Below are 25,079 nucleotides of genomic sequence, written 5' to 3' on the forward strand. Positions count from 1 at the left end.
TAAAAGAACATAACTATAGATGTTTATTCCATTCGCTGGGTTCCTATGACCAAATATTTTAATAAAGGATTTCTGTACAGTTAATAACAGCATACAGTGCATCATATGTTTGAAATAAACTTTTAAAGGAAGTTTAAAAGATTAATGTAATTTTTTTGGATATTTACTATTATTGCCCATGACCTAGTTTGTTTTCCACTGCTGCAGTAAAACAGTGACCAAAACCAACATGAGAAGGAAAGGGTTTATTTGGCTTATAGTCACACTCATGGTCTGTCACTGAGAGAAGCCAAGGCAGGAACTCAAGAAGAGCAGGAAGCTGCCAACAGAAGCTGAAGCACACACCATGGAGGAACCTTTGCTTACTGTCTTGCACTCAGACTGCTTCCTTGAACCACCCAGAAACACCTGCACAGAGCTGACACTGCCCACATGGGCTGAGCATTCCCATATTATCACTATTTTTTAAGTGCCCCATAGACTTGACTACTGTTCATTCTGATGGAAGCATTGATGACCAAAAACTAGCAACAGAACCAGTACCTTTTGGAAGGAAGGAAGGAAGGAAGGAAGGAAGGAAGGAAGGAAGGAAGGAGATTATACTTTTCATATTTCGCAGATCCCTAGAACATAAGGGATAGTATTGTTGGCTAGATACCAACAGTTATTGTTGTGGTAAGATGTATGTGCCTCGATATGTTTTAAAAGACGAGGACCTGGAAGTAAACTTAATGATGTCATAGCACCAGAATTCACTTGTCTTAGATCATTGATCTAGGATGGCTGACATGCATTCTCCCCAGAACTCCAGACATCAGTGGGTTTGACTTGGTGACACATGGTCTGTTGGTTCCAGACTTTGCTAGTAAGTAAGCATAAGCAGATGTGGATAATCCGTGAAGGAACTTGCTAATGCTCCAGTGAAACTTTTTTACTGAATCAGACCATAGTGGGAATTGACCATGAACCATAGTTAGCTAATCCTTCACCTAACAGGAGTGATGGGGGCCACCAGTACTTGCTTTGTAGCAGGTCTTGTCAGACTAACTTGGTTGTGGCAGACAAGCGCTGGTTGTGAACAGCCACAGTGTGAGGTCAGGAAGTCTGACAGTATTCTTCCTTTTAGTTGCCAGGAGCACCCTTTGATCCCAGTTGTGAAACCAGAAATGTCCAGTAATGTCATATGTCTCTTTATATACAAAGTTTCCCTCTGGTCACAAACCATTAGTTTGCCAAGCATGGTGCACTTGTCTATAATCCCAGCATTAGCAGGATCACAAGTTCAAAGTCAGTGTTTGCTACATAATGAAATCCTACATGTATATATAAATACATAAACTGGCTTATGTTAACTAGATAACACTTATATTGTCTATATCTTTCCTTCGTTCAGTATAGACTTTTCATTTTTATTTGGGTTCATATTTTAAAGGGTCTGTATTTGCATTTATATTATCTAATAATATAGTAGTCATAGAATCTATGGATAATAATAATTTGAACCAATATGAAATGGTTTGTAAAGAATAAGGTTTTGTATATTTTTCAAGAAGTAATTTTTAAAAAAGTCTGCCAAGCATGGTTGTGCAGATCTATAATCTCAGCAATTGGGAGACAGAAATAAGATTAAGAGTTCAACACTAGCCTCGGCTACATTGAAAGTTTGAGACTATTCTGAGCTGCATTTAATCTTAAATTAAAAAGAAATAGTTGGGCATGGTAATGCACATATGTAATGCCAACATTTGAGGAAGAGGCAAAAGGAGTAAAGTGTGGTAGATACTGTGAATTAGAATAAAGGGGGTTGGTGAGACAGCACACTGGTTAAGGGTAAGAGCCCCTGCCTCCACATGCATGCCATGGCATGTATGTCCACACATATGTGAACATAGTGAGCAAAGAAAGAGAAAGAAAGGAAGGAAGGAAGGAAGGAAGGAAGGAAGGAAGGAAGGAAGGAAGAAATGTGACTGTTTTTAAAGAAAGGAAAATGGTTTATTTGTAATTCTTAGTACATATTATAAGTTACTTATTTTCATTCCTCAGGTCTTTTAGAAAATAAAGGATAATAACTTCTGTCCTAATACATGAAAAATATTGTTTAAAGAGAAAGTTGGAAGTTATTCACTGTTGTTCCTTTTCAGTGCCATTTGAATGGTTCTTATCACCACTGCTTTTGTAAATTATTTCCTCCTGTACTTACTGACTCGTCACAGCAGATTTCTGTGGCTAGTGCACATTACATTTATTAAGAACAATCATGTTTGGAAGGTCAAGTGTAAATTTTGTTTCTTTTTTGAGGATGTTATCTCTGTGGCCTTTGTCCCTTCAGAAGCTGGTCTTCCCCAGATTCAGAACTCAGTGCTGCCTGTTCTGTCTCTCCCTTGTTTTAGAGTAGCTTGTGCCCAGTGTGATCCCCTCTGCTTTAAGGATTGGTGTCACAACAGTGCTTTCTCTCAGTGATGTTTTTCTGTGTGCATTGTTGTGGGGAGGCTCTCTTGTCTAACCATCAGTCAGTACATATGAGTGGAAGACGCCAACAAGGCTTTGGTCCGCCTCTGTTCTCCATGCTGGGAATAATATGGCCTCTGGACCGTCTTTCTTCATCTAATCAAGTGATTTCTGGGAATCTGATTCCTGCCGTGCTAGAGATTTCATTCCCAAAGAGTTTCCTTAAGCCATAAGTTTTATTCCTTTGATACTTTGAGCCATTGGCAACTCTCACACTGAAGTGTGCAGAGTAAGCTTCCAAAAGCAGCATCTATGAACGGCTCCTTTAAAATTACACTATTCTTACTGACTTATCTTTTGCTAGCGGAAATGATAATGGCATATCTAAAGTCCAGAGAAACTAAGATGGAACGAAGAACATGCATTTAATGAACGTGGGGTGGGATGGTTCTGAGAAACAAATGCTAGAGTTGACAGAAACATGAATGATACAGTTTTAAACAGTCTTACTTAAGTCAGCCCAGTTCACATTGTGGCAAAAAAATGAAACCTGCCATTATCTCTTGTCATATGCAAGTGAATGTGTATTTAACGTCATTTCAAAATTCTGTAAGTCAAAGAAAGAGTAAGCCGTACAATCCACCTGAGGCCCAGCTAGATGGCTCAGTGGGTAAAGATACCTGCCGTCCAGCTGCCAGCCCAGGTTCCATCCCTGACACTTGCATGGTGGAAGGAGAAAACCAAATCTCCTAGGTTGTCCTCTGATCTCTACATAAGTGCATGCATGTATGTACATGATAACTGAAATAAAATAAAAATCTCAGATGAATAAAAGGTGCCTCGGGCTCCATTATTATGAAATGCTGTATAGATCTTCATAGTGCTGTCTTTTCTTCTCTTTGTAATGTTTTATTTTCTTTTCATTCTTTCATATCTCATTATACTACCCAGGCTGGCCTTCATCAACTGGGGTCAGTCCTTCTGCCTCAGTCCCCACTCCCCAGACAAGCTGGGACTATAGGTGTCCCCCACTGCTTGTGGCTTCTCTGCCTGGGTGTAACTTGTTCATCCTCATAAAATGGACTGTGTGTGTCTAAGGTGCTACAAATAGACAGATACATGATTTAATTCTGTATTTCATCAGATCACAGGAGCATGTTATACCACAATAAAAAGCAATTTGCATTGAGTGGATAACTTAAAAGTATTCTTATTTTTACCTTCAGACTTTGAGCTGGTACTATGATTAACTTTTTAAATGAAACTTTGCTTTAATTTTCATTTTTGTACAATGAAACATTTCATTTATCTTTGCATAATTTTATAGATAGAACTGTGACTTTATTATCAGGCATTACATAACAATAATTTTGATTTTTTTTTTAAGCCTCTTGTTGCCGTACCACATAGAATTCCTTCAACGAGTAGAAATGTGAGAGAAGAAAAAACTCGCTCAGAGATAAACTGTGAGTACAGACTCTTTACCGTCCATAAGTCAGTGACCAAAATGAGATTTTAAGCTGTAGTTTAGTTAGAATTATTATCTTTCATTTTTAAGGTAGTTTTTCTTTGTAAACACAACTATATAGAGAGTTTAATGAGGCTATATGAATTTTATTTTCTTTATTCCTCTGGAACTTTGGGTAACAAGAAAGGGATTATATATATTACACTTGGAAGGAAACGTGAGGCATCAGACAGGGAAGATAGATGTCATCATGGGACTGCACCTTTGCTGCTAAGTTCCTGTAAGTTGCCTAGAGACCTTGCTAAGAACAGCCTGTAGTTCAGTAGATGGGGACGGAGTGAATGTCTTCTGACACGCTCCCTGTGCATGTGCCTGTGTTAAAGAGCCACTCTGTGTGTGAACTGGAGGGGAAATCTGCAAACCAACTGTGAATTACCTGGGACTTAAAAGTGGTTTCTCGGGCTTCACTCTTCCAGAGCCTGCTTGAGGGCTGGTCTTAGATTGGCCCTGGAGTCCACCCATTGATCTCTGGATCACTCTTTGCTCTTTTCCATCAATGTCCCTCAGCCTCTGTATATGTATAGTGCCGCAGGAAACTAGACACCTGTAGCCTAGCTTTTTGGAGGCTCCTATGTGTACTCTTTATGGATAGAGACAGATAATAGGTATCATATTCTTTGTATGTTAAGGGAACAACAGGATTGAAACCTCCACTTTTGGTCGTTTATGGATTTGGTAGTTGACGCTTTCAAGTTTGACTCATTGTTTTCATGAGTGTTTCAGATGTGTCTTACTTGGGGTTTCTATTGCTGTGATAAAACACCATGACAAAAAGCAACTTGGAGAGGAAAGGGTTTGTTTTTATCTCCTCTTACAGCTTGTAGGCCATCATTTAGGGAAAGCACTTGACAGGACCCCAACGTAGGGCAGGAGCTGAGGCAGAGGCCATGGAGGAGCACTACATACTGGTTTGCTCTTCATGGCTTGCTCAGTCCGCTTTCTTATAGAAGTCAGGACCACTCTCTCGGGGTGGTACCACTCACAGTGAGCTGGGACCCCTCATCAATCATCAATCAAGAAAATCCCCACAGGCTTGCCTGCAGGCCAGTCTGGTAGGGACATTTTCTTAAGGTTCCCTCCCTCCAGATGACTCTAACTTGTTCAAGTAGACAAAAAAAATAAAATTGTATAGGATGTTTTATGATTATGTGTGAAGTTTCCTATATAGAAGACTGTTCCATGATGTCATCATTGAAACAATGATTAGGTAAATTTCTTCTTCAGAATGTTGTTTCCAGCTGCCTGGTTTTTCTTTGTATGACTAGTTCTTAACTAAGTGGTGCTCAGACAACAGGTATAGAAAGGCTGTGTGTTGTCTTTGGGTTTAGGAAGCCCCACTTTAGCTAAATTTGATAAGCAAAGTCTTACATCACCTTCCCAGACTCCTCATAGCTCCACGCTGTAGGATTGGCTTTGACCTGTAGTGACCTTTGGAAGGGTCAACTATCTCAGAGAAACTCAGAAGGTTTCCTGGATAGTTAGATGGAAATGTATGGAGAATGGCTTGTGAAGGTACAGGAAGTGATAGAGAAAAACAGATGCAGTCTGATGATGGTCATAAACAGAGGAGTGACAGGCAGTGTGGTATACCGGGGATGGCCATCAGTCATTTAAACAGTATCTGGAAGAGACTGGCAGAGACACGTCTCAATATCATAACAGAAGAGCGACGTGAGCGCTGGGTGTGAAGAATAAGTCTCTGTGGAGACTTTGTTCCTCCTGGGAATATATTCTCCTCTACAGAGTATAGGACCAGGGAGGGATGCTGAATAATATTTTTAATACCTTGCTGAAAGTTATTTGTAATCTTTGATGTAAGATTGTACAAGCAGTAATAAAGGGTCCATTCATGAACAGTCTACTTCTCCAGAGCATCATTTGACATCTGAACCGTTAACAACTACCAGTGCACATGAGGACTCATACACTCTTCACACAGAGCTAGGGTGTAAAGAACTGTTTCTCCGCACTTTAAAACTCATACCTTCTATTGTCGAAAATCCAAATCTCTTAGTGTAAATGATACTAAAAAAAATTGAAAAGATTTATTTTTGTTTCCTGTGTATGGGTGTTTACCTGATGTATGTGAGCCATATGCATGCAATGCCCATGGAGGCCAGAAGAGGGCATCAGATCGCCCTGGAACTGTCATTAACAGATGGTCATTAGCTACCATGTGGGTGCTAGAAACCAAACCTAGGTTCACTGGAAGAAGAACCCATGCTCTTAATGACTAAGCCTTCTCTCCTGCCCCATTATTTATACTTTATATGTAAAGTTAAAATCAAAAATTTTTTATTAAAGTAATTATGTTATGAGACCAGTTCTTTCTCTCACTTTGGTTGATAATAATACCTGGATTTGGATGGATAATAATACCAACATTCTTAATAGTTAACTGTGGCATCTTTTTTCCTTTTGTTTTTCTCAGACATGGTCTTGCTGTTAGCCCAGGTTGGCCTTGAGCCCTCTATGTAACCCATAATGGAATTGATTCTCCTGCCTTAGCCATCTCAAAAATCTTTACACTTGTGACTAATTTTATCTCAGTGGTCTTCAGTACTTACCCCAACTATAAAAGCAGAGAGATCTAATCTAAAGGTAGTAAAACATTGTGTGTGTTAGAGCATCAAAGAATAAAGGTTTTGTAGTTCATTTGACTGTAAAACGTACATTGTCACACAGAGATCTGGAAGGTCGGAAGTCTAGAACAGCATTTGTCTTAGTCGCTGATCTTCTATTGCTGTGAAGTGACACCATGACCATGGTAAATCTTCGAAAAGAAAGTATGTACTTGGGAACTTGCTTATTGTCTCAGTCACTGTTCTATTGCTATGAAGAAACATCATGACCAAGGCAACTTTGACAAAAGAAAACTTTTTTTAGGAGCTTGTTTACAGTTTCAGAGGATCAGCCAATAATCTTGGGGAAGGAAGCATTGGCAGCACACATAGCACTGGAGCAGTAGCTGAGATCTGTATCCTGTTCTGTAGGAAGAGTGAGAATGGGCTTGGGATGGGCTTTAAAAGCCCACCCCCAGTGACACATTTCCTCCCACAAGGCCACACCTCCTAATCCCTCTCAAATAGTCCCATTCCCTAATGACTAAGCATTCAAATATATGAGCCTATGGAGGCCATTTGTATTCAAACCCCACATTTACAGAGAGTCCATTCATTCTGATCGTGGTGGAGAACATAATGGTACATGTGATGCTGGAACAGTTGCTGAGACCCACATCCTGATGCACAGACCAAGGAGCCTGAAAGCCCCTCCCAGTAACACTCTTCTTCCAATGAGGCCACACCTACTCCTTCAAGGCCACACTCCTAATCCTAATTTTTTCAAACAGTTCTATTCACTGGTGACTAAGAACAATTATATAAGCCTCTGGGGGCCGTTCTTATTCAAACTACTACATTTCAAAGTCTCTTCTGAGACTCAAGGGAACCTATTAACTATAAATCAGAATCAAAAAGCAGATTACATACTTCCAACATAAAATGGCACAGACTATACATTACCATTTCAAAAGGAGAAAAGGGATCTTAGTGAGGAAATACTGGACCAAAGCAAGACTGAAACCCAGAAGGGCAAACAAGCATCTCATGTTTCATGTCAAACCACCATGATCAGATCTTCAACTTCTTTCAGCTTATTGAATGTAATTCACTTCTCTCTCTTGAGCTGGTTCCATGCCCAGTCTTCAGCTTTTCTTGTCAGACATCCCAAGATTCTGGTATCTCAAGTACAATCCAGAGTTCTTCACAAAAGACCTTTCTGGGCATGCGTGCATGGACACCCCCATACACATTTGGCTGCAAGGGCTTTCCTTAGCCACAGCTGGAAATTCCACAACTCTTTTCTTGTATCCTTGACTCTAAAGCTAGAACCATGTGGCTAAGGCTTCCAAGCTTTGCTGTCTGATGGGGCCAACAAGGACACACCTACTCCAACATCTATGCCACACCTCCTAATCCTTGTAATTCAGATAGTTTCCCTCCTGGTGACTGAGTATTGGGAGTCAGTCTTCTTCAAACCACCACAGTGTGGCAGAGTGTTTCAGGCTCAGGGCCTCTGGTGACATAGCTGTCAGGATGTTTCCCGGAACTATGGTCATGGAAGGCTTGGCTGTGATAGATGGTTGCTTCCATACTCCCTTACATTACTGCTAGCTAAAGGCCCTCATCTTAGAGCAGTTCACAAAGGAGTTTCCTCCAAACTAGATGATCCAACAGAAAGACAGAACCTTAACTTGAAGGTCAGTCATTAGCTATGCTATGTTTGCTTTGTCATCTCCACAAACTCTGATCAGATATACAAGGACTACACAGGAATTAATGGGGCCATCTTGCATGTGTTTCACACACCTACTGGCACCAACTGGTTAGCAGATACCAAGTTCAGAAATTTCTTATGCTAGACCACAGCACATGAGTAACTTATATCCTGATTTTAACATGCCATTTTGCTTGTTTTTTTACAGTAGAAAATACCTAATAAGCAAAGGATACAACTCAGTGTAGAACAATTGCCCATGATGATCAAGGTCCTGGTTCAACCCCCAGCACTGCATGTGTGGATTAAAATATCACACCAGTTAATATTTACAGGAAGTTCCTGTGTTCAAGGCTACCCTTTGCTAAGATAATAAGACCCTGTCTCAAAAACACAAGGAAGGAAATATCCTATATCCTGACCTAACTTCTTTTTCTTCTCAGTTGGCCAGGTAAAATTTGATCCGCCCTTAAGGAAGGAGACAGAGCCACATCATGAACTTGTAAGTGTCCTGGTCTTGGATTGTTAGGCTCTGAACATAAATCTTAAATTTGCCTTTGTGATACGTTGGTACTGATTAGCTAGGACTTAATATTTTCATATTTGGAGAAAAATGGTAATTCTAAATACTGAATAAATAAATCTGTGTTGCTGAAAATGGGTATTTTTAAAATTATTTGAAGAGATAAGTTTTACCATTCTCGGATTAATTGTTTTAAATGCTGGCTTTTTCCTTTTTTTTTTAAATTTGTGTTTGGTTTTGAGGTGCTTCTCTTTATCCACTAGTAAAATATGCATAGTTTAAATGCATACTACTTGGTCTCTAAACATCCCAGTAGCATGTGCAGTGTGTAGAGCACTAACACGCAGACAGAGCAGGCGTGGAGAACAGTAGAACACTTGCCAGTGTGCAAAGGCTCATGAGGCTTCGATGAGAGTTCCTGTGTGACGCTGTCTAACCAGGGTTCTGGTCCAGTCTTGGGACAGAGTGCTCTGCAAATATTTGAGATATTAATACTTTGTAGAAGAATGAAGATGAGATTAAAAATAATTTTAATAAAATTGCTTTGCTAAGGCCACATATTATTGGTTTGGTGGGTTTTCCCTTCCCACTTGATAAATTAGAAGAAAATAACGGTTAATACATACTGAAGGCTGACATAATAAGCAGGAGCTTTCTTATGAAGTTTAAATGCATATTTTCACCACTTGACTGGCACAAAGAAAGACATCAGCTTGTCTTATGATTTCACTGTACTAGCCTGAAGGAAGGGAATATTAAAATCTTAAAAATGATCATATTTTAACGTTAAAGCCTGTCATTCCTGCAGAAGTGCAGAAGATTAGAAATTACAAGCAGTCATAATGTTTGTGAATGCTAATTGTGTTTTGTTAAGGCAGTCTGCAGAGTGGGTCTGTCCTAACTTAGTAACTGTGTTATCAAGCGGTTGTTGAGATGTTGCTTGTGTGCAAGCCACGTTCTATCATTTGATTTTGCATTTGCCTTAATAAAATTATGTTAGCAGGACCCAGCTCCCTTGTGAAAGTTTTTCCCTGTGTGTTTGTGGCTGTCAGTCTGAGTGTCAATAACCTGGGTTTCTTGGTCTCTGCTAAACAGCCCGACAGTGATGGTTTTTTCGACAGTTCAGAAGAAATATACTACACTGCAAGATCTAATCTGGTATTTCTCATCTTCTGATTTTCTTTGTCAGCACTGTTGTAGTCTTAACTCTCTTAAGCTCAGACATGTTACCAGTTTTATTGTTTTATAAACCAAAGCTTGTCAATTAGCAAGCTTCCATATATTAAAAGATGGAGTAACTTTTTCCCATTATAAGTCAAGTCTACTGAAATGTAAAATTGCAGCAGTAAACAATTTTTTCTTTTATGAAAAAAACATTAGTATTTAAATTTCTTACCAAATATAAAGGTTTTTTTTTTTTAGAAACAACATTTCCCTGTAAAAATGTCCAGTTTTAGTGATGTATCTTGTTTCAATGATGATAAACCACTGATATATATATGTGTGTGTGTATATATATATATATATACATATCGCATATATATCTTGATGTCATATATAATAGCATTATATGTTATATGTTTTATATTAAAATATTTTGTATATATTTTATATATTGCATACATTATATGTAATTTGAATACGTAATTTATCCCTAAGTTAACGGTGGAGTAAGATGAAATTTTGAATTTGTTAGCATTATGCGATGTCTACTTTTCTCACAGGGATGCTGTCATCCCTAAACTTATACATAGTAAGACTATCTTCCCTTTGCATAGGAAATGTTCACATTAGATAGCTAGTGCTTTCTAAAATACTAAGTAGTTCTTTCTGTTCTTGTGGCTGGCCAGAACCCTGTTACCCCTACACTTACTCCCCAGATTCTGCTTTTCTGCCTCTCAAATAGGATTTTCTTTCTCTTCCTCTCCAACTTGATAGGATATCTCTTTGAATTCTGGTTAGTCTAAATATTTATATAAGTGCTGAAATCCACATCTTATTTATAAAACAAAAGATTTTAGATATTCTTTTGCAAAGAGAAATTCTATCTCACTGGATAAAGCAATACTTACATACATAAATTCTAAGCTTATGTAAAAAACATAAGCTCTATTACCAAAATGTGGCCAACTGTCAACTGCTGACCAGTGGGTACCGTAGAGGTCAGGAAACCCAAAGATGTCTTGGACCAATGTGGCCTAATTGACTTCTGAGAGGAACTAAGGCGGGTATCAGTACCACACGAGATCCATTGTGGACTCGGAAGGAAGGAAAGAAATAGCTTTGCCTGTGTCTCATGGGAGTCAGTGTCACAGACTGCAGTTATAAGAGGTATTTGATAAACATCAGAAATTAAGACACTGTTAACATTACTACTAGAAAGGAGAGGTAGCTAAAAGAGATGGAGCTGAATCCTCAAAGAGGAATCGATGACACTGAAGTTCCATGTGTCGCCTACAATTAGTATCTTGGGGTGAGGGGAAGTGCAACTGGATCTGGTGGTTCATGTCTATAATTCCAGCACTTGGGAGGCTAAGACAGAAAGGTAACTGTGAGTTCTAGGTCAACCTGAACTCTAGTGAATTCTAGGGTATCCTGAACCTCAGAATGAGAGCCTGTAGTAAAGAACGTAAAAATTAGCTATCATGGGGAAGCAGCATTAGCAATCAGGAGGAGGCCATGAGAAACCCAAGTGGGGGAACAGGTGTGACTCCAGCACAGGAAGCACAGGCCAGACAAAGGAGACTTAAAAGGAGAGGAGGGAAGAGCCAGGGGAGAGAAGTCCAAGGAAAAGAGAGATTGCTGATCATTTTTCTTCAGAATTAGATATGCAGATTCGAATGACATTTGGTGACTGTTAAGGAAACAGGTCACAGACTCAGAAGTTGAAGCCAGCCCCACTACCCTCATGCAGAACAGGTGACACAGTAAGAACAGGAATATCAGACATTAGAATTAGAAACATACTTGACCATATTGAGCCAGTCCCAACCTGACTGAATTACCCACATCCTGCCTCCTTTCCCTATATCTGCTGAGGCCCCTGCTCCATCCCCGTCCTGGAGTCAGGAGCATCCTATGATGCAGCGGAGGATGCATGACAGAGAAGGGCATTGGGGCCTTTAGCCTCCAGTTGTGGAAGAAGGGCAGATGAGACACTGTTAAATTCTACAATCTAGAGTCAGCTGTAAGAACCCATTCCTGGTGGGTAACCAAAAAATTAACATTTAAGTTGATAGTTTTACATGCCATGTGTTATTCTAAACACTAAGTATGGTATTTTCATCAACAGTGTAGAGTATATATCTAACAGAGGCCCCATAATGGCATCACCTACTGATACCACAGTCATCTTGACACATGAGACTATTACCTTATTTTCCTTGTTTTACAAATGCAGCATTCAAGAGGCAAAGAAGCTGAGCAGTTGTGCCTGTCATTCATAAGCTCAGCATGCCGTTAGGGGTAGCGGCCTCGGCCTTGTGCCTCACTGCCTCTACTCAGCACAGTCAGCTAGGCTTGGTTGCTTGTGCTGTTCTGCTTGCTTTGCCTTGTAAAGGGTTCTCCCTCCTCTCAACATACATACCCCATAGTTTGTTTCTTTTTTATTTATGTAATAAAACATAAATAAAAATTTCCTATTTTAATCGTTTTTAAAGGCTCACTGCACAGTTGTCACTGCTCACATCTCCAGAACATTTCACCGTCACAAACTGAACTTCCGAGTCTACTCAGTAACTCTCGCTACGCTCACCGGCCCCAGTGACCGCCAGTCTGCTTTACCTCTATGGGGGTGACTGTTTTAGGGACCATGGATTTAAGTGGAATCCTAACTCCTTATCCTCTCCCAACTGGCTCACATCACTCAACACAGTGCTCCAGCTTCTTTAGGGTTCCCTTGCATGGCATCATATGTCAGAGTTTTCTTTTTTATACTGAAAAATATAGTCTATTTATGTAAATGCCACATTTTATGTTTTTATTCATCTGTTGATGGACACTTGTTGCTGTTACCTTTTGGCTACTGTGTATAATTCAGAGGACCACAGATCTACAAATGTACATTTAAATCCCTGCTCTTCTATACACAGAGGTGGGATTGCTGGGGTGCATGGTAGCTCTGTCTTTAAATGTCTCCGCAGCGGCTCCATGTACCTGTGCACCTGTGCACGGGGCTCTGGCTCCCACACCGGCACACCAGCACACTTCCTTCTCTTTGTCCTTTTTCTTTTTCCCAGTTGTGGTAGTAGTCGTCCTAGTGAGTGTGAGGTACCTGTCCACTTCAGCCCCCACAGATGCTGCGGCAGGAGCTTTGGCTCCCGCCTGTGATCACAGCAGCTGGAAGATGGAGGCAAAAGGACTGTCAGGAGTTGTAGGTCATCCCTGGCCACACAGAGCTTGCAGATATAGCCTGGGCTTTGACTCAAAAAATGAAACCTTATTACTTGCCACCAAACACACAGGAGACTAAAGTGTCCGGCTCTTGTCTTAATGGGCCGCAGATACCAAGGTGACAGCACAGGATTTAGGAAGCCCAAAACTAGACATATTTACCTCACTGCCTAAATTTTTGTTTGATTTATCTGTTTATTGTTTTGTTCTGTTTTATCTTATTTTGAGACAAGATCTCTCTATAGAGAGTTAGGCTAGCCTGGAACTCAAGATATAGCTGCCTCAGGCTCCCAAGTGCTCAGACTGCAAGTGTGTTCCACTGTGCCTGGCTGAAGCCCCCATGTTAATTGTCAGGAGAGGGCATAAAGAATAATAGTCCACTCACTGCCCTGAAGAGTGTATGCACCACCTTGAGGTCGTCTCTCTAAGGATGAACATGAAAGTCATGTTCTTCACATATGTCCCCTCAGTCTTTGCCAAACAGTAGGCATCACCCATCAAACCACATCTAACTCAGCCTGCTTCTCTGACTTTCAAAGGAATTGGTTTTGTACTCTCTTGGATTCATTCCCAGTTTATTTCTACACATAATCATCCATATTAAAAAGGATTTTTATTAACCATTTTTACTCCTGCCATAATTTTCTCATTTTTATTATGAGGAAAAATATTCTCTTCTGCTATTTTTCATGTGTGTGTGTGTGTGTGTGTGTCTGTCTGTCTGTCTGCCTGTCTGCCTGTCTGCCTGTCTGCCTGTCTGTGTCTAGTGGTCTGAGATCTGTTGACTTCCTGCTGTTTTCTCATCTGGTGTAAACTGTTGTCTTCCAAGGTGACATAACATAAAGAAACTACACACTTCTTGAGTATGTGTGTCCTCTCTTTACACACTTCTTGAGTGTGTGTGTCCTCTCTTTCCAGCGTTTCACAGTCGGCTCTTTGTTCTTTCTTAGGTCTTACTCACTGTGTTCTTAGAATTGTCACCCTAGATTTACAAGTAGTCTCCCGTACCCCCCAGTGCAAAGAACCTGTGAAATTCGAATGTTTCCCCATAAAGTTGCTTTAGTGTACCCTAGGGCGGCTTTCTCGGTTGTTGTTTTGAGCCCCAGGTTGAGTCTTCCAAGCTTGCTGCATGTTTTCAGCACATCGCTACTGCTTTGACATTGCGGTGTAACTAAGCATTATCATTCATTATCTGTTTAAATGCTGCTAATTTTTTTGATGCTTTCGTGTTCAAGTGCATTCTGATTAACTTACCAAAGAGCCAGATGATACCATCATCCTGTTTATTGTTGAGTGCTTTCTGAACATAATTTCTTATATAGAACGGCTTCTAAATGCTTTTTTTTAAAAGTTATTATCACTTTATAGTGCATGATGTAGGGGGAGGGGAACACCATTTTGAGGGCAGAGGTCAGAAGACAATCTTTAAATGTCATTTCTCCCTTGCCACCATGTTAGTTCTGAGGATTAAACTCACATAGTCAGGCTTGGTGTCAAAAATGTTAACCCACTGAGCTATCTTGATGGCCCACATGGTTATTGTAGTATAACTTGATTTCAGGAGAGAAGCAATTAATAAAGAGTAGCCCCTTTGTGTTTTGGCTTTTCTTGTTGGATTAATCATCAAACTTGGTTATTACATACTCCTACTCCATTGGCCTGAATGTATATAAATCTATGCTTGATTTTCTATTAAAATATCCCTTTAGTTATTTTAAATCCTGACCTTGGTAGATTTTCATGTTCTGGTTATTACTGTCACCTGCTCTTGATTGTATCTCTCAGCTGAGTGGACATTCCTACACATCAGCAGAAGCCATAACCCCTCTGCGCACATGCATGCTTGTGAAGCTGTTGTTTAGGAAAAGTTCATGAAATTGTATTGACTAAAGCCATCACTTCTCTAGTTTGAGTGTTTGGTTATCTGTCCCTGAAAACAAGTTTACACCTAGAACCGTCCATAGAGATGAGTACACTGTTGGCTGAATTCTAGTGCATAAAGCTTGAAGTCATGACCACTAAAAGTCAAAGTGATGTAGTTGTTGCAGGCTTGTGACTTGATGTGGTCCTGTTAGGATACGTCATAATTTAAAGAGAACAGCTGTCCTCTTCCATTAGAATTCCATGTGAAGCCACTTATGACAGTCAACTAATCTTTTTCACTTAGGATGTGTTATCCTTGTTGTCACTGGTAAGAACAGTTGCTATATGCACGTCTGAACCCAAACATTGAGGGGGACAAAGTTTGAGCCTTGTCTAAATCAGTATTTTGATTTTCAGCAGATGTTTTTTGGACAAGTCTTGAAGTTAATTTTAAGTACAGTGTGTTGTGTGGAATTGTATCCTCATCTTAGACTTAACAGATTCCAGACTTGAGATGATTGTGATTCGGTATATCTGTACACTGGGAAAGTGTTTGTCTGTTTCCAGGAAATGAAACAGGTGACATTTGAACAAGTGATTATTACTCAGAGCACAGTCTGTGTGTCCGGTGCTGTGTTACAGATTTGGCCTATTTTTGCTGTGTCTAAGGAGTTCATGGCCTAGCTGTTTTTAGAGACTTGTAGACAGATTAAAATCCAGTGTAAGTGCTACAGGAGATCTGTGTGGTAACTGTGGAAACATTAGAGCCGTCTCTGACTTTGGGAGGTTGTTCCAAAGGAACCCTCTGTAGAGCCCCAGTCATATGTCTGATGTTACCTTGTGAAACAAAAGCACGTCCTGCTGTGTTCTAATAGAAGATCCTTTTAGCAGTGGTTGGCGTACAGTGGCTTCTTTAAAAGAGGGGAAAGGCAGCTTGGTTAGTGGATAGTACATTTTTCTCAAGAAGGTGTTTGAGTAGAACCTGTATATTGCTCCTTCTTCTGAATTTTAATTCTTAGCTCTCTCCAGCCTGTGCCATTCAGTCAAAATGCTTTTGTAGGCAAGGAAGCTCTCAGTATTCATTTAAACGTCACTGTTTTAACTTTTAAGATCTTCCTAAAATCTCCTTTAGTGTAGTTTCTGGGCTTGCACTAGTTCTTATGCATACCTCACTTCTGCAATAGTGCCCAGATTTAGGTCTATAAAACATTAATTAGTCACTTGCATGAAGCAGCAATAGAAATATGTGAATGTGTATATATACACAGTCATTCTAGATGACACACACAAGTCAAACCAAGATGGGCTTTGTTGATTATTCTGTTTGTTTGTTTGTTTGTTTGTTTTGCTTCATTGTAGCTTGACAATCCTTTATTTGAGCTTTTTTCTTTCTACAAGCTAATTTTTACAAATACTAATTATAATAGATAGCAATTGCCATAAACAAAACTTTTAGATGTCATTTGGAAAAATTCCCAGAAAAATACTCAAGTAATCAAGATATCATATCTTGTATTGTTGGAAATGCCACCATGTCTTCTTTTTAAGAGTATATAGCAATACAGATTTATTTGTGGCTTGGGGATTTTCTTTTCAATAAGTAATATATATTATTATCTAGTGGTTGTTACACTGTTATACTAAATATTTTGCTTTATGCCACTAGGATCTACAATTAGAGTACGGACAAGGACACCAAAGTAATTATTTTTTAGGTGGAAACAAGTAAGTAAAGTCTTTTTGAAGCTTAAATTCAAAATAATTGTCTTTAATATTATATTTCATATTTAATATTTAAGGTAGTAAATTGTATTGAGCTAGTAGATGTTGTGCAGTGTACCCTTGACTTTCCCAAAGTCTTTCCACTGGCCATCTATATATAGTCAGTAACTGTCATCTGGGAGGATCAGCCTAAACCTTCTATATTGCCCTCACTTGCAGATCTTTCTTGTTACAGAATGCCCCAGCTATGAGGAGTCTGCATCTCAGCAGTTGATTTCTTTCTAAAGTTGACCTGTTTACCCTCTGCAAAACCTCTCCCAGATGTGCTGGCCACTAAGAACAGCTAAAATCATTTAAAGTCATTCACCCTGCTTAGAAATCCATGTTTTAACATTAGCTGTGCTGATCTTTTAAAGAATACTAGTAAAATAAAATATTAGTAAAATTAATAAAAATAGACATGCATTCATGAAACTACTTTATGAGAGAAATAAATTCAACAGCTTGTAATGACTGTTCGGTACCAGGCACCATGGTGCTGAAAGTGTGGTATAGTTAGTTTACAGACTTGTGTGAGTTCCTCATGTGCCAGGGGTAAGAATCCAAGACTGCCCTTCCTAGCTCCTTAAGTCCTGACCCCATAGATGAATTCTCACTCTGTAAGGCCGTATGTAAATTACCAAAGTCTTCTGGGTATGTACATATGTGTAAAATTAGAACTTAAAATTCCAAGTTACTGATTACACTAGAGAACTGAGACACCTATTGCCATACTTCAAATTAAGCGGCTGAGAAATAATTACTGACAGACACCTTAGTTTCATGGATAGTGCTGTAAATGATCTCTTTCTTGTCTATAAACTGAACACTTCATTTTTTCACTTAAATACACTTTCTAGTATAAGAGCTTTTAATGAAAAGCTAAAAGAAGTATGCTAATTTTGTTTAATCTAAGTTTGTTAGATATAAAAGATTAGGAATTTGTTGTTATTGATTAGCCTGCCTTTCTTCTTTAATCTTTTTTTGTGGTTTGTTTATTTGTGTGTATATTTTAAGATAAGGTCTCATTATGTAGCCCTGGCTCCCCTCAGACTTACAGAGCTCCTCCTGCCTCTGCCTCTGCCTCTGCCTCCCGAGTGCTGAAGTTAAAAATACATACTGTCCACTAGACTCTGTCTCTCTTAACATGGAAGATAAGTCTAAAACCCACTGGTGGAAGATGTAGTTTTACCTGAGCAGTAGTTAATTGCCACTCATTAATTGATTTTGGCGAACAGCAAAGAATAAATTATGTGTCACTGTGGCATAGTGACATTAAAAATTAAGTGACATTTTTCTAAAGATGATGCCGTTGGTTTTTAAGGACCCCATTGCAACCAAATTTTCATATATCTAAAGAGGCTGAATAATTTGACTATATGTCACTCACTCTTTCATTTAAAATTAATGTGCTTAAAAAGTAATACAGCTACAAATGCTTTTCTAGATTTCCCAGCTCCCATTGTGTGATTTTCCTATTGTTAGACCTTAGTGTGTTTAGCTACTTTAGCCAGGTTAAATGTTAATAATTTGCCCACCCTTCATTTTTTGATGAATTGGATCCCTGCTTAAGGAACTGTATTCTATATAACGAGTCATTGGCAAGGTAGGTTGGCCAAAGTCTTAGCTCTGGCTGTGTTTCATGTGTAAGTGTGTACATACATGTGACATGACCACGGATGTAGCACTTCTCTTACTGTATTGATATGTCTACTTTATTCTCCAAGTATGCAGCCCTTTAAAACCCAGGATTTCCTACTTTCTCTGTAGGTGAAGGTAGACAGACTCCCTTAATGGGTTTCTGCCTAGTTCATATCCCATAGGAACCTTTGAATTAGATTTGTTGCATGGCCTTTGCTTTCTGTAACAGAAACCCAGCTAATACCTTTTCTTTTGAATTCTGGTATCACTGGGATCAGTTCTTCTGATCTTTTTTTTTTTTTTAACTAAAGTAGTTATTTTTAAAAGGAAGCTAAACTGTGTCTAGTTTTGCCTGTAGTGTACATCATAGTTGTAAAGATAACTGTCCCTGTATAGGAATAAAGTATGAGTCAAATCATAGTTCCCTCAGCAGACCACCAGTAGCCAGTGCCGTACCTCCATTGGCTTTTCCTGTGAAACTTCCCGTGATGACCTGTGTCTCTAGTACAATGAGGTTCATTAGTACTGAGTCTTGGGATGCTGAAGGAGGGATGAGTAACCATTATGAACCATTTAGTACCCATGGGACTTAGTGGGCACTTGTTGTTCTTACATGTAAGTAGCTACTTAGTAATTGTCAATTATGTTAGGAAGTAGATAAACTGTTCTTTAATTTTAGAGAAATACCGAGTTTCTTGCTTTTACATACAGTCAGGGAAGTGCATACACAAGTTGTTTTGAGTCAGCCTGGCCACTGTGTGAGCCTAGTAGCCTGCCGCATGGCTCCCTTTGCTAGTTCAGATGTGCTGCGTGCTTGACAGTGGCTTCAGACTTTCCCACCTCAGTTTCCCTTCTTGTCACTTAAATCTGTGTTCCAATTTAGAATTTTTCATCAGATTTTCCATCATTTCAATATAGTCATTCAGTTCTGTTACCAGAATTCCCTTAACAGGCAAGTGCAAGTGGGTGCCAGAAGATGACTTATCCCTGTGCTACACGGGGGCCTTGAGGCTAACTCAGGCCCTCGTGTTCTCCAGCGCTCTCGCTGTGGGACCTCTAATAGCAAACTGAGCTACATCTCATTTTCTCTGTTGTAAAACCACAAAAGTCGGCCACATGGCCTTTATGCGACTTTACGGGCTGTATAACTTGTTAGCAAAACACCTTCCTTCATAGAAGGCAGTGAGTGGAAGCACTGCTGTTACAGAGCTTCCTGTAGGACTCTCACTGCAGAAGCAGAGTATGGGAGCTGGGGTGTAGCTCCCCCTGGTGTGCACAGAGCCCTCAGTGCATCCTCAGTACCACACACCCACACAAAAACCAAAAATGGATGTAGTGGTCCACACCTGTTACCTTAGCACTCAGAGAGTGGAGGCAGGAGGATCAGAATCCATGGCCATCTTCAGCTACACAGCAAGTTTGAGGCCAGCCTGGACTAGAGAAAACATCCCCCTCCCCCCATCTCGTGCAAGTGTGTGTGTGCACAAACATACACAAAGCCAAATGCCATGTGCATGCATCCCGTTGGTTCTGGTAACGGAAAGTAAATTATGTGCAAACTATCTTATCTTCCTAATTATTTTAATGCCTAAAACAGCTGCACATGCTCAGGAAAAAGTTTGTACTTGTTTGTTTATAAAAGGCTGTTCACTATATGGCCCCGGCTACTGACTCAGTTGCAGGCATTTGCTGCCATTGCTGGCTTATCTTCTGGGAGGATACAAAAGCCACCCACCCACCCATCCCCCAGAGACTGTGCTTAACTTGGGAAAGCCACACCTGACACGTCTCAGCCCTCTGCATTACCACCATGCTAAGGCCTTCCTGTTGCTAGTGTAGTATTTTAGTATGGAAAAGTAAACAAAAGGTTTCCCAAATAGATTTATTTAATTATTTAAAATAATGATATATTTTCATCTTTAATAAAATACATGGTTTGTATAGTTTGCTTTTTTTTTAAAGTCTTACCCTAGGAGACCAGCTCAGGTGTCTCCTTAAGCTCCTGTCTAACACAGTACCCGTGGTTCTCACATGTCTGGGGCAGATCGTCCCAGCCACACCCGCACAAACTTCTGGGTGATAACAGGCAATATTCTTAGGAAAAGAGCTATGTTTTTCCTCTAAGAAAGTAATAATAGTAAGGAAATGGCATTGTTTTCTCTTTTTTTCATATCTCCTTTACTTACTGCAAGATGGCTGAATTTTCATGTCTGCTGCTTCATGTAATCTTTATATCACATAGCACATAGTTTCTAGAAAACCACAGCAGAAATAAGAGTAGAAAAGGTTATGTATTCTGCAAACAGTGGGACCTTGCAGGCTCTCCTGTAGGAGACAGGTTTCTTTGGTTGTACTTTGGGTGAGTGCTTCCCACAGGTGTCTTTCAGAGCATAGGGGTGCCATACCTGCTGTACCCACCGTGCCTGCTGTGCCCACGCCTCCCTCTGTGGTGCTTTCCTCTGTAACTGTTACTGTACTGCTATAATCCCCAATTACATACCAGCCACTGAAGCGTGCCTGTGCACGTTGAAGTACCAAGGCCACATGGCCTGCAGAGGTGACAGCTGAACTCAGCAGCCAACCCGCTTCATCTTCCTTTGCTGTGCTGCTCCAGCCAGAAGCTCCTGTGGCTTATGGCTCTGGGAGAGCTTCACAGTCAATAAGACATTGAACTATGAAACCTCAGGTTTTCTTTCTAGCGATGATACTTGGAATTGATTTATTGTTTTTCTATGTCATTTACCATTTCAGATTCATAACTTGTCATTTTGAAGACTTAGCAGGCTGGTCTGCTTAATAAACTTAATAGCTCAGCGTTCTGCTCATTGTCTACAGTAGACAGCTAACAATGCCTTTGGGGTTTCATGGTATGGTAACTGTAAGAAAAGCAATTTAGAGGTACAACCTCACAAGCTTTGGGGAGAGTACATTCCTCCTAGTATTTCTCTAAAATAAAAGTCTTTTAAAACATTGCTCCTAAGAGTGAAACCCTCACAGTTGGTCTGACCCAGCCTTAGCCTCCCAGAAGTGTAAATGTGTGTGCCCGTGCACCACCAGAGAGCAGTCCTCGGGTGAGCAGGTGTCCTCCATGAAAGCAGACTGCCACTGCATTCATGTGTTCACAGCACACGCATGCATGCTTCTGCAGAGAGTCAACGTGCTGACTTCCATTGTGCAGGATTGCCTGAGAGCATGAGTCTGCCAAAGTATGTCACCCTCCTTATTTTAAGAAAGAGAAATAGAATTTCAAATGCCAGGTGTGAATGTGAATCCTAAGAATCCATGCTCTGCCCCTTCAGCTGTCTTTTCAGTTATGTCGTGGCTTTTCATGCTGAGCTGTCTCCTGTTTGAATCAGTAACTCCCAGTCGATATTAGAATTTGTCCTTTTTTGATAGTAGCAACCAAAAATATAGGTATCTCATTAAAACATAAGCTTTGTGACACAGAAATGGTCAATAGAGCAAATACATTAGAAAACTTAATGGGTACGCAGAAAGTAATAGAGGCGACCCACACGATACTGGTTTACTCATCACACTCCTTCTTTCTGTCTTTTAGGAGTCTTCTGAAGTCTGTTGAAGAGGAATTACATCAGCGGTAATTACAACTATTAATTAAGCTTGAAGTACTTTATGTCAGAGATGAGATAAACCATTTCCCCTTGTCTGTCACATGTGGCTTCTTTGTTTTAGTTGTCAGTCTGTCCTATAAAGATGCAAGCATCTGTCCTGTCCTGCATAGCCCCTCCTGAATCGCCTGCTGCTCTGAGGCCCACGGTCTAACCATGCTCTCTGCTCTCTCTAGAGGACACGTGGCTCACTTAGAAGATGACGAAGGGGACGATGATGACTCTAAACAGTAAGCTCTGTTGCTCTTTTTGGCAAGAAGAGAAGATGTCATTTGACCGGGTGCTGAGGTTCTGGCAGCTCAGTAGTAATTCTACTGTCGGTAACACGCTGTCTAGGTTGTACCACTCTCTGTGCTGTCGTCTTTCTATTCCACTCGGATTGATCAGCTTCAGATTAGGGAAACGGTCTGAGTGGATTAGACAGGAACTTCGGTCAGGTTTCTGATGATGGCCTCCATCTATCTAGCCTTGCACCTACCAGCCCAACCTTGACTTTTGAGACAGTGTCTACAGTAGCCCAGGAGGACCAAGAATTTGCTATAGACATGTGAAAGACCTTGAACTCCTTGCCTTCCTGCCTTCATTTGTATTCATGGGCCTTTCCTTGATGTGTGTATGTAGTGGGGCAAAGGGCAGTGTTCCTCCTGCTCACCCATCAAGCCTGTGGCCTCTGTTAACCTTAGTGACCTCCTAAAAGCCCTATCCTTATGTATAACATGTTGGGAATTCTCTCATCAATATGTTAATTTAAGGAGATAAAAGTCAGTCTGCAATTGCTATTTGAAGACATAGCATTGGGGGAAAAAAGTCATCAACAAAGATCATTTTAATGGTAATTTAGACTGTTTATTAGTTATTTCTTTCATCTCTGTGATCTAACACCTGACAGAAGAAGCAGCATAAGGAAAGGGGGTGTGCTGCAGCTGACAGTTTAGAAAAGGACTCTGCTGCGGTGCATAGTGTCAGAATACGGTTGGTCATGGTGGGGGACAGCATGGTGACTCAAGCAGCTTAATCTGTGGCAGTAGGGGCTTGAAGCTCTGAATTCTCATGTGGTGCAGGAAGCAGAGATGGGACTGGAAAGAAGATCTGGTTAGGCTGCTTTCAGCAACCTCCATTACCCAGGCACCATGTCCCAGAGTCTACCACCTCCCCAGACCTGGACACCAGCTCTGGATAAAGAGCTCAGCACGAGCCATTGGGGAAAGGTTCTCGTAGAACCTTGTCAGTCAGTGTTGGTAGCTACTATAAAGCCTGATTAAATTTTCTCTGATGTGTTCAAATAAAATAAATGCTTTAGATAGGACATTTTTGAAGAGCGAACACGTTTACGAAAGTTCGGTGGGAGGGAAGACTCTTTATGTAATTGGTTTTAGTTGGTAAAAAAGATAATAATGCACTTTAACAGCAGACCACAGCACCTGTCTGAGAGCACCAGAATGACAGAGACATCGTTACTGTGACTCTGTCATATTACCTTGTCTCTGTGGACTTAAGAAAAATGTGCTTGGTCATCCTTTGTTTCTGAAATGAATTCTGAATTATAGTGAATCTTAGCTTTATTGAGATTCTGCCTGTCACTTCATAGAATACATATATATGTATAGCTTCATTAAAGATATGTTATATCTATTGGTAGCAAAAATGAAAGGTTAGTATTAATTATCACCCTGACCCATCCAGAATCAAGTGTCAGACAGGCCTCTGGGGATGCCTGTGGTACATTAGCTTGACTGGATTAACTGCTGTGAGAAGGCCCTCTGACTGTGGGTGAGGGGACCCGGTTACAGCGGACTGTAAAATGGAGGGAGAAAGTGAGCTGAGCTGAGTGAGCACTGACTGAACTGTGGAGTGAACAGTGGTTTCACGTTCAGACTGCTTGACTTTCCTGCTGTGACAGAAGGCACCTTGAGCTGGAGCCGGAATGAGTCCTTTGTCCCTTTGTTGGTTTTGTCAGAACTCTATCCTTAGAGTAGGAGAGACCAAGACAGCGCTGTGTGCAATGTTTATACTCTGAACTAGCCCAGCCCAATGGCTGCCTATCTCCCTGTTTGCCTTCTGATGGAAGTAAAAGAGAATTGTGCCCATCTTTCCATTTAGATCCCTTACAGCATTGGAAACCAAGAAGATGCACATCTACCCACTTCTAAATGGTTCATTCAATAGAATTTGGACATTTTATAAAATATTTTGGAAAAAAGACTCATGAACCCAGAAAACAGTATTTGTCTCTGAAGGCTTTTCTTCTGTGTCTTAGAAAAATAAATGTGTTTAATAATTAAAATGTGTTTAATTCATTTGTCAAATGCGGAGTTCTGACTTTATCTTTTCTGTATTTTTAGTTCAACCATGAAAGCAAAAGTCCCGCCTCCTCTGCCACCAAAGGTAGATACATCTACTCCCCCCCAACCCCCATGAGCTCTTCGTGTGCTTTCCCACCAGTGCTGTCTCGGTTACTGTAGCTGGCTTTTATTTCCCAGCCACAAAGAAAGTGAAGAGTTGACATTATTACCTAAGAACATAATTTTACTTTTGCCTTTTTAGAAATGATGACTCGGTGCTCATTTCCACCTAGCTAGAAATCTTACATTTTCATAAGATTTTTTTCTTGAAAGTCTATAAACTTACCATTGATTGATTGCAGAGAGTGGACAAAGGATAAACAACCATCACAGACATTTAATTTTCAGAAAATAATTTTAAATGAAAGATAAAAACAAATAAGACAGCAGCTTTTGGAAACAGTTTAATGACAAAGCGCCCTCTTTTCCTTGGCTGCACTGGGGGCTGAGCCTGGGTCCCTTCTGCATGTTAGGTGAGTGCTCTGCCTAACAAAGTCATCATGGATAGTAAGTAATGCCAACATGTAGGCGCATGGAAACAGCATATCTGCAGACTCTAAGTATAAAACGAGTTGGTATGGTAGCAATATGTTACATTTATCTTACAGGTTTATATTCATAACAAGTTTCAGTTATAAAATGAGTTGTATTGTAGTTTGAGTCAGAGCCTTGCC

At 40.2% G+C, this 25,079-nt stretch overlaps 1 protein-coding gene across 2 annotated transcripts in view; it reads left to right on the forward strand.

Annotated features, from left to right (window-relative positions):
* Nucleotides 1-25,079, forward strand: part of Map4k3 (mitogen-activated protein kinase kinase kinase kinase 3) — a 143,968-nt gene that overhangs the window by 91,506 nt on the left and 27,383 nt on the right. The window contains exons 13-19 of one of the 2 annotated variants that reach the window (XM_028765057.1): nt 3,836-3,914; nt 8,698-8,756; nt 9,873-9,935; nt 16,699-16,757; nt 21,994-22,032; nt 22,240-22,293; nt 24,406-24,448. In XM_028765057.1, coding sequence (XP_028620890.1) covers nt 3,836-3,914; nt 8,698-8,756; nt 9,873-9,935; nt 16,699-16,757; nt 21,994-22,032; nt 22,240-22,293; nt 24,406-24,448 — 396 coding nt within the window. The remainder of the gene's footprint in view (nt 1-3,835; nt 3,915-8,697; nt 8,757-9,872; nt 9,936-16,698; nt 16,758-21,993; nt 22,033-22,239; nt 22,294-24,405; nt 24,449-25,079) is intronic. The other variant, XM_028765058.1, reaches the window with a different exon arrangement.

The sequence above is a fragment of the Grammomys surdaster genome, unplaced genomic scaffold (genome assembly GCF_004785775.1).
Source record: "Grammomys surdaster isolate TR1022 unplaced genomic scaffold, NIH_TR_1.0 149, whole genome shotgun sequence".
NCBI classification, from domain to species: domain Eukaryota; kingdom Metazoa; phylum Chordata; class Mammalia; order Rodentia; family Muridae; genus Grammomys; species Grammomys surdaster.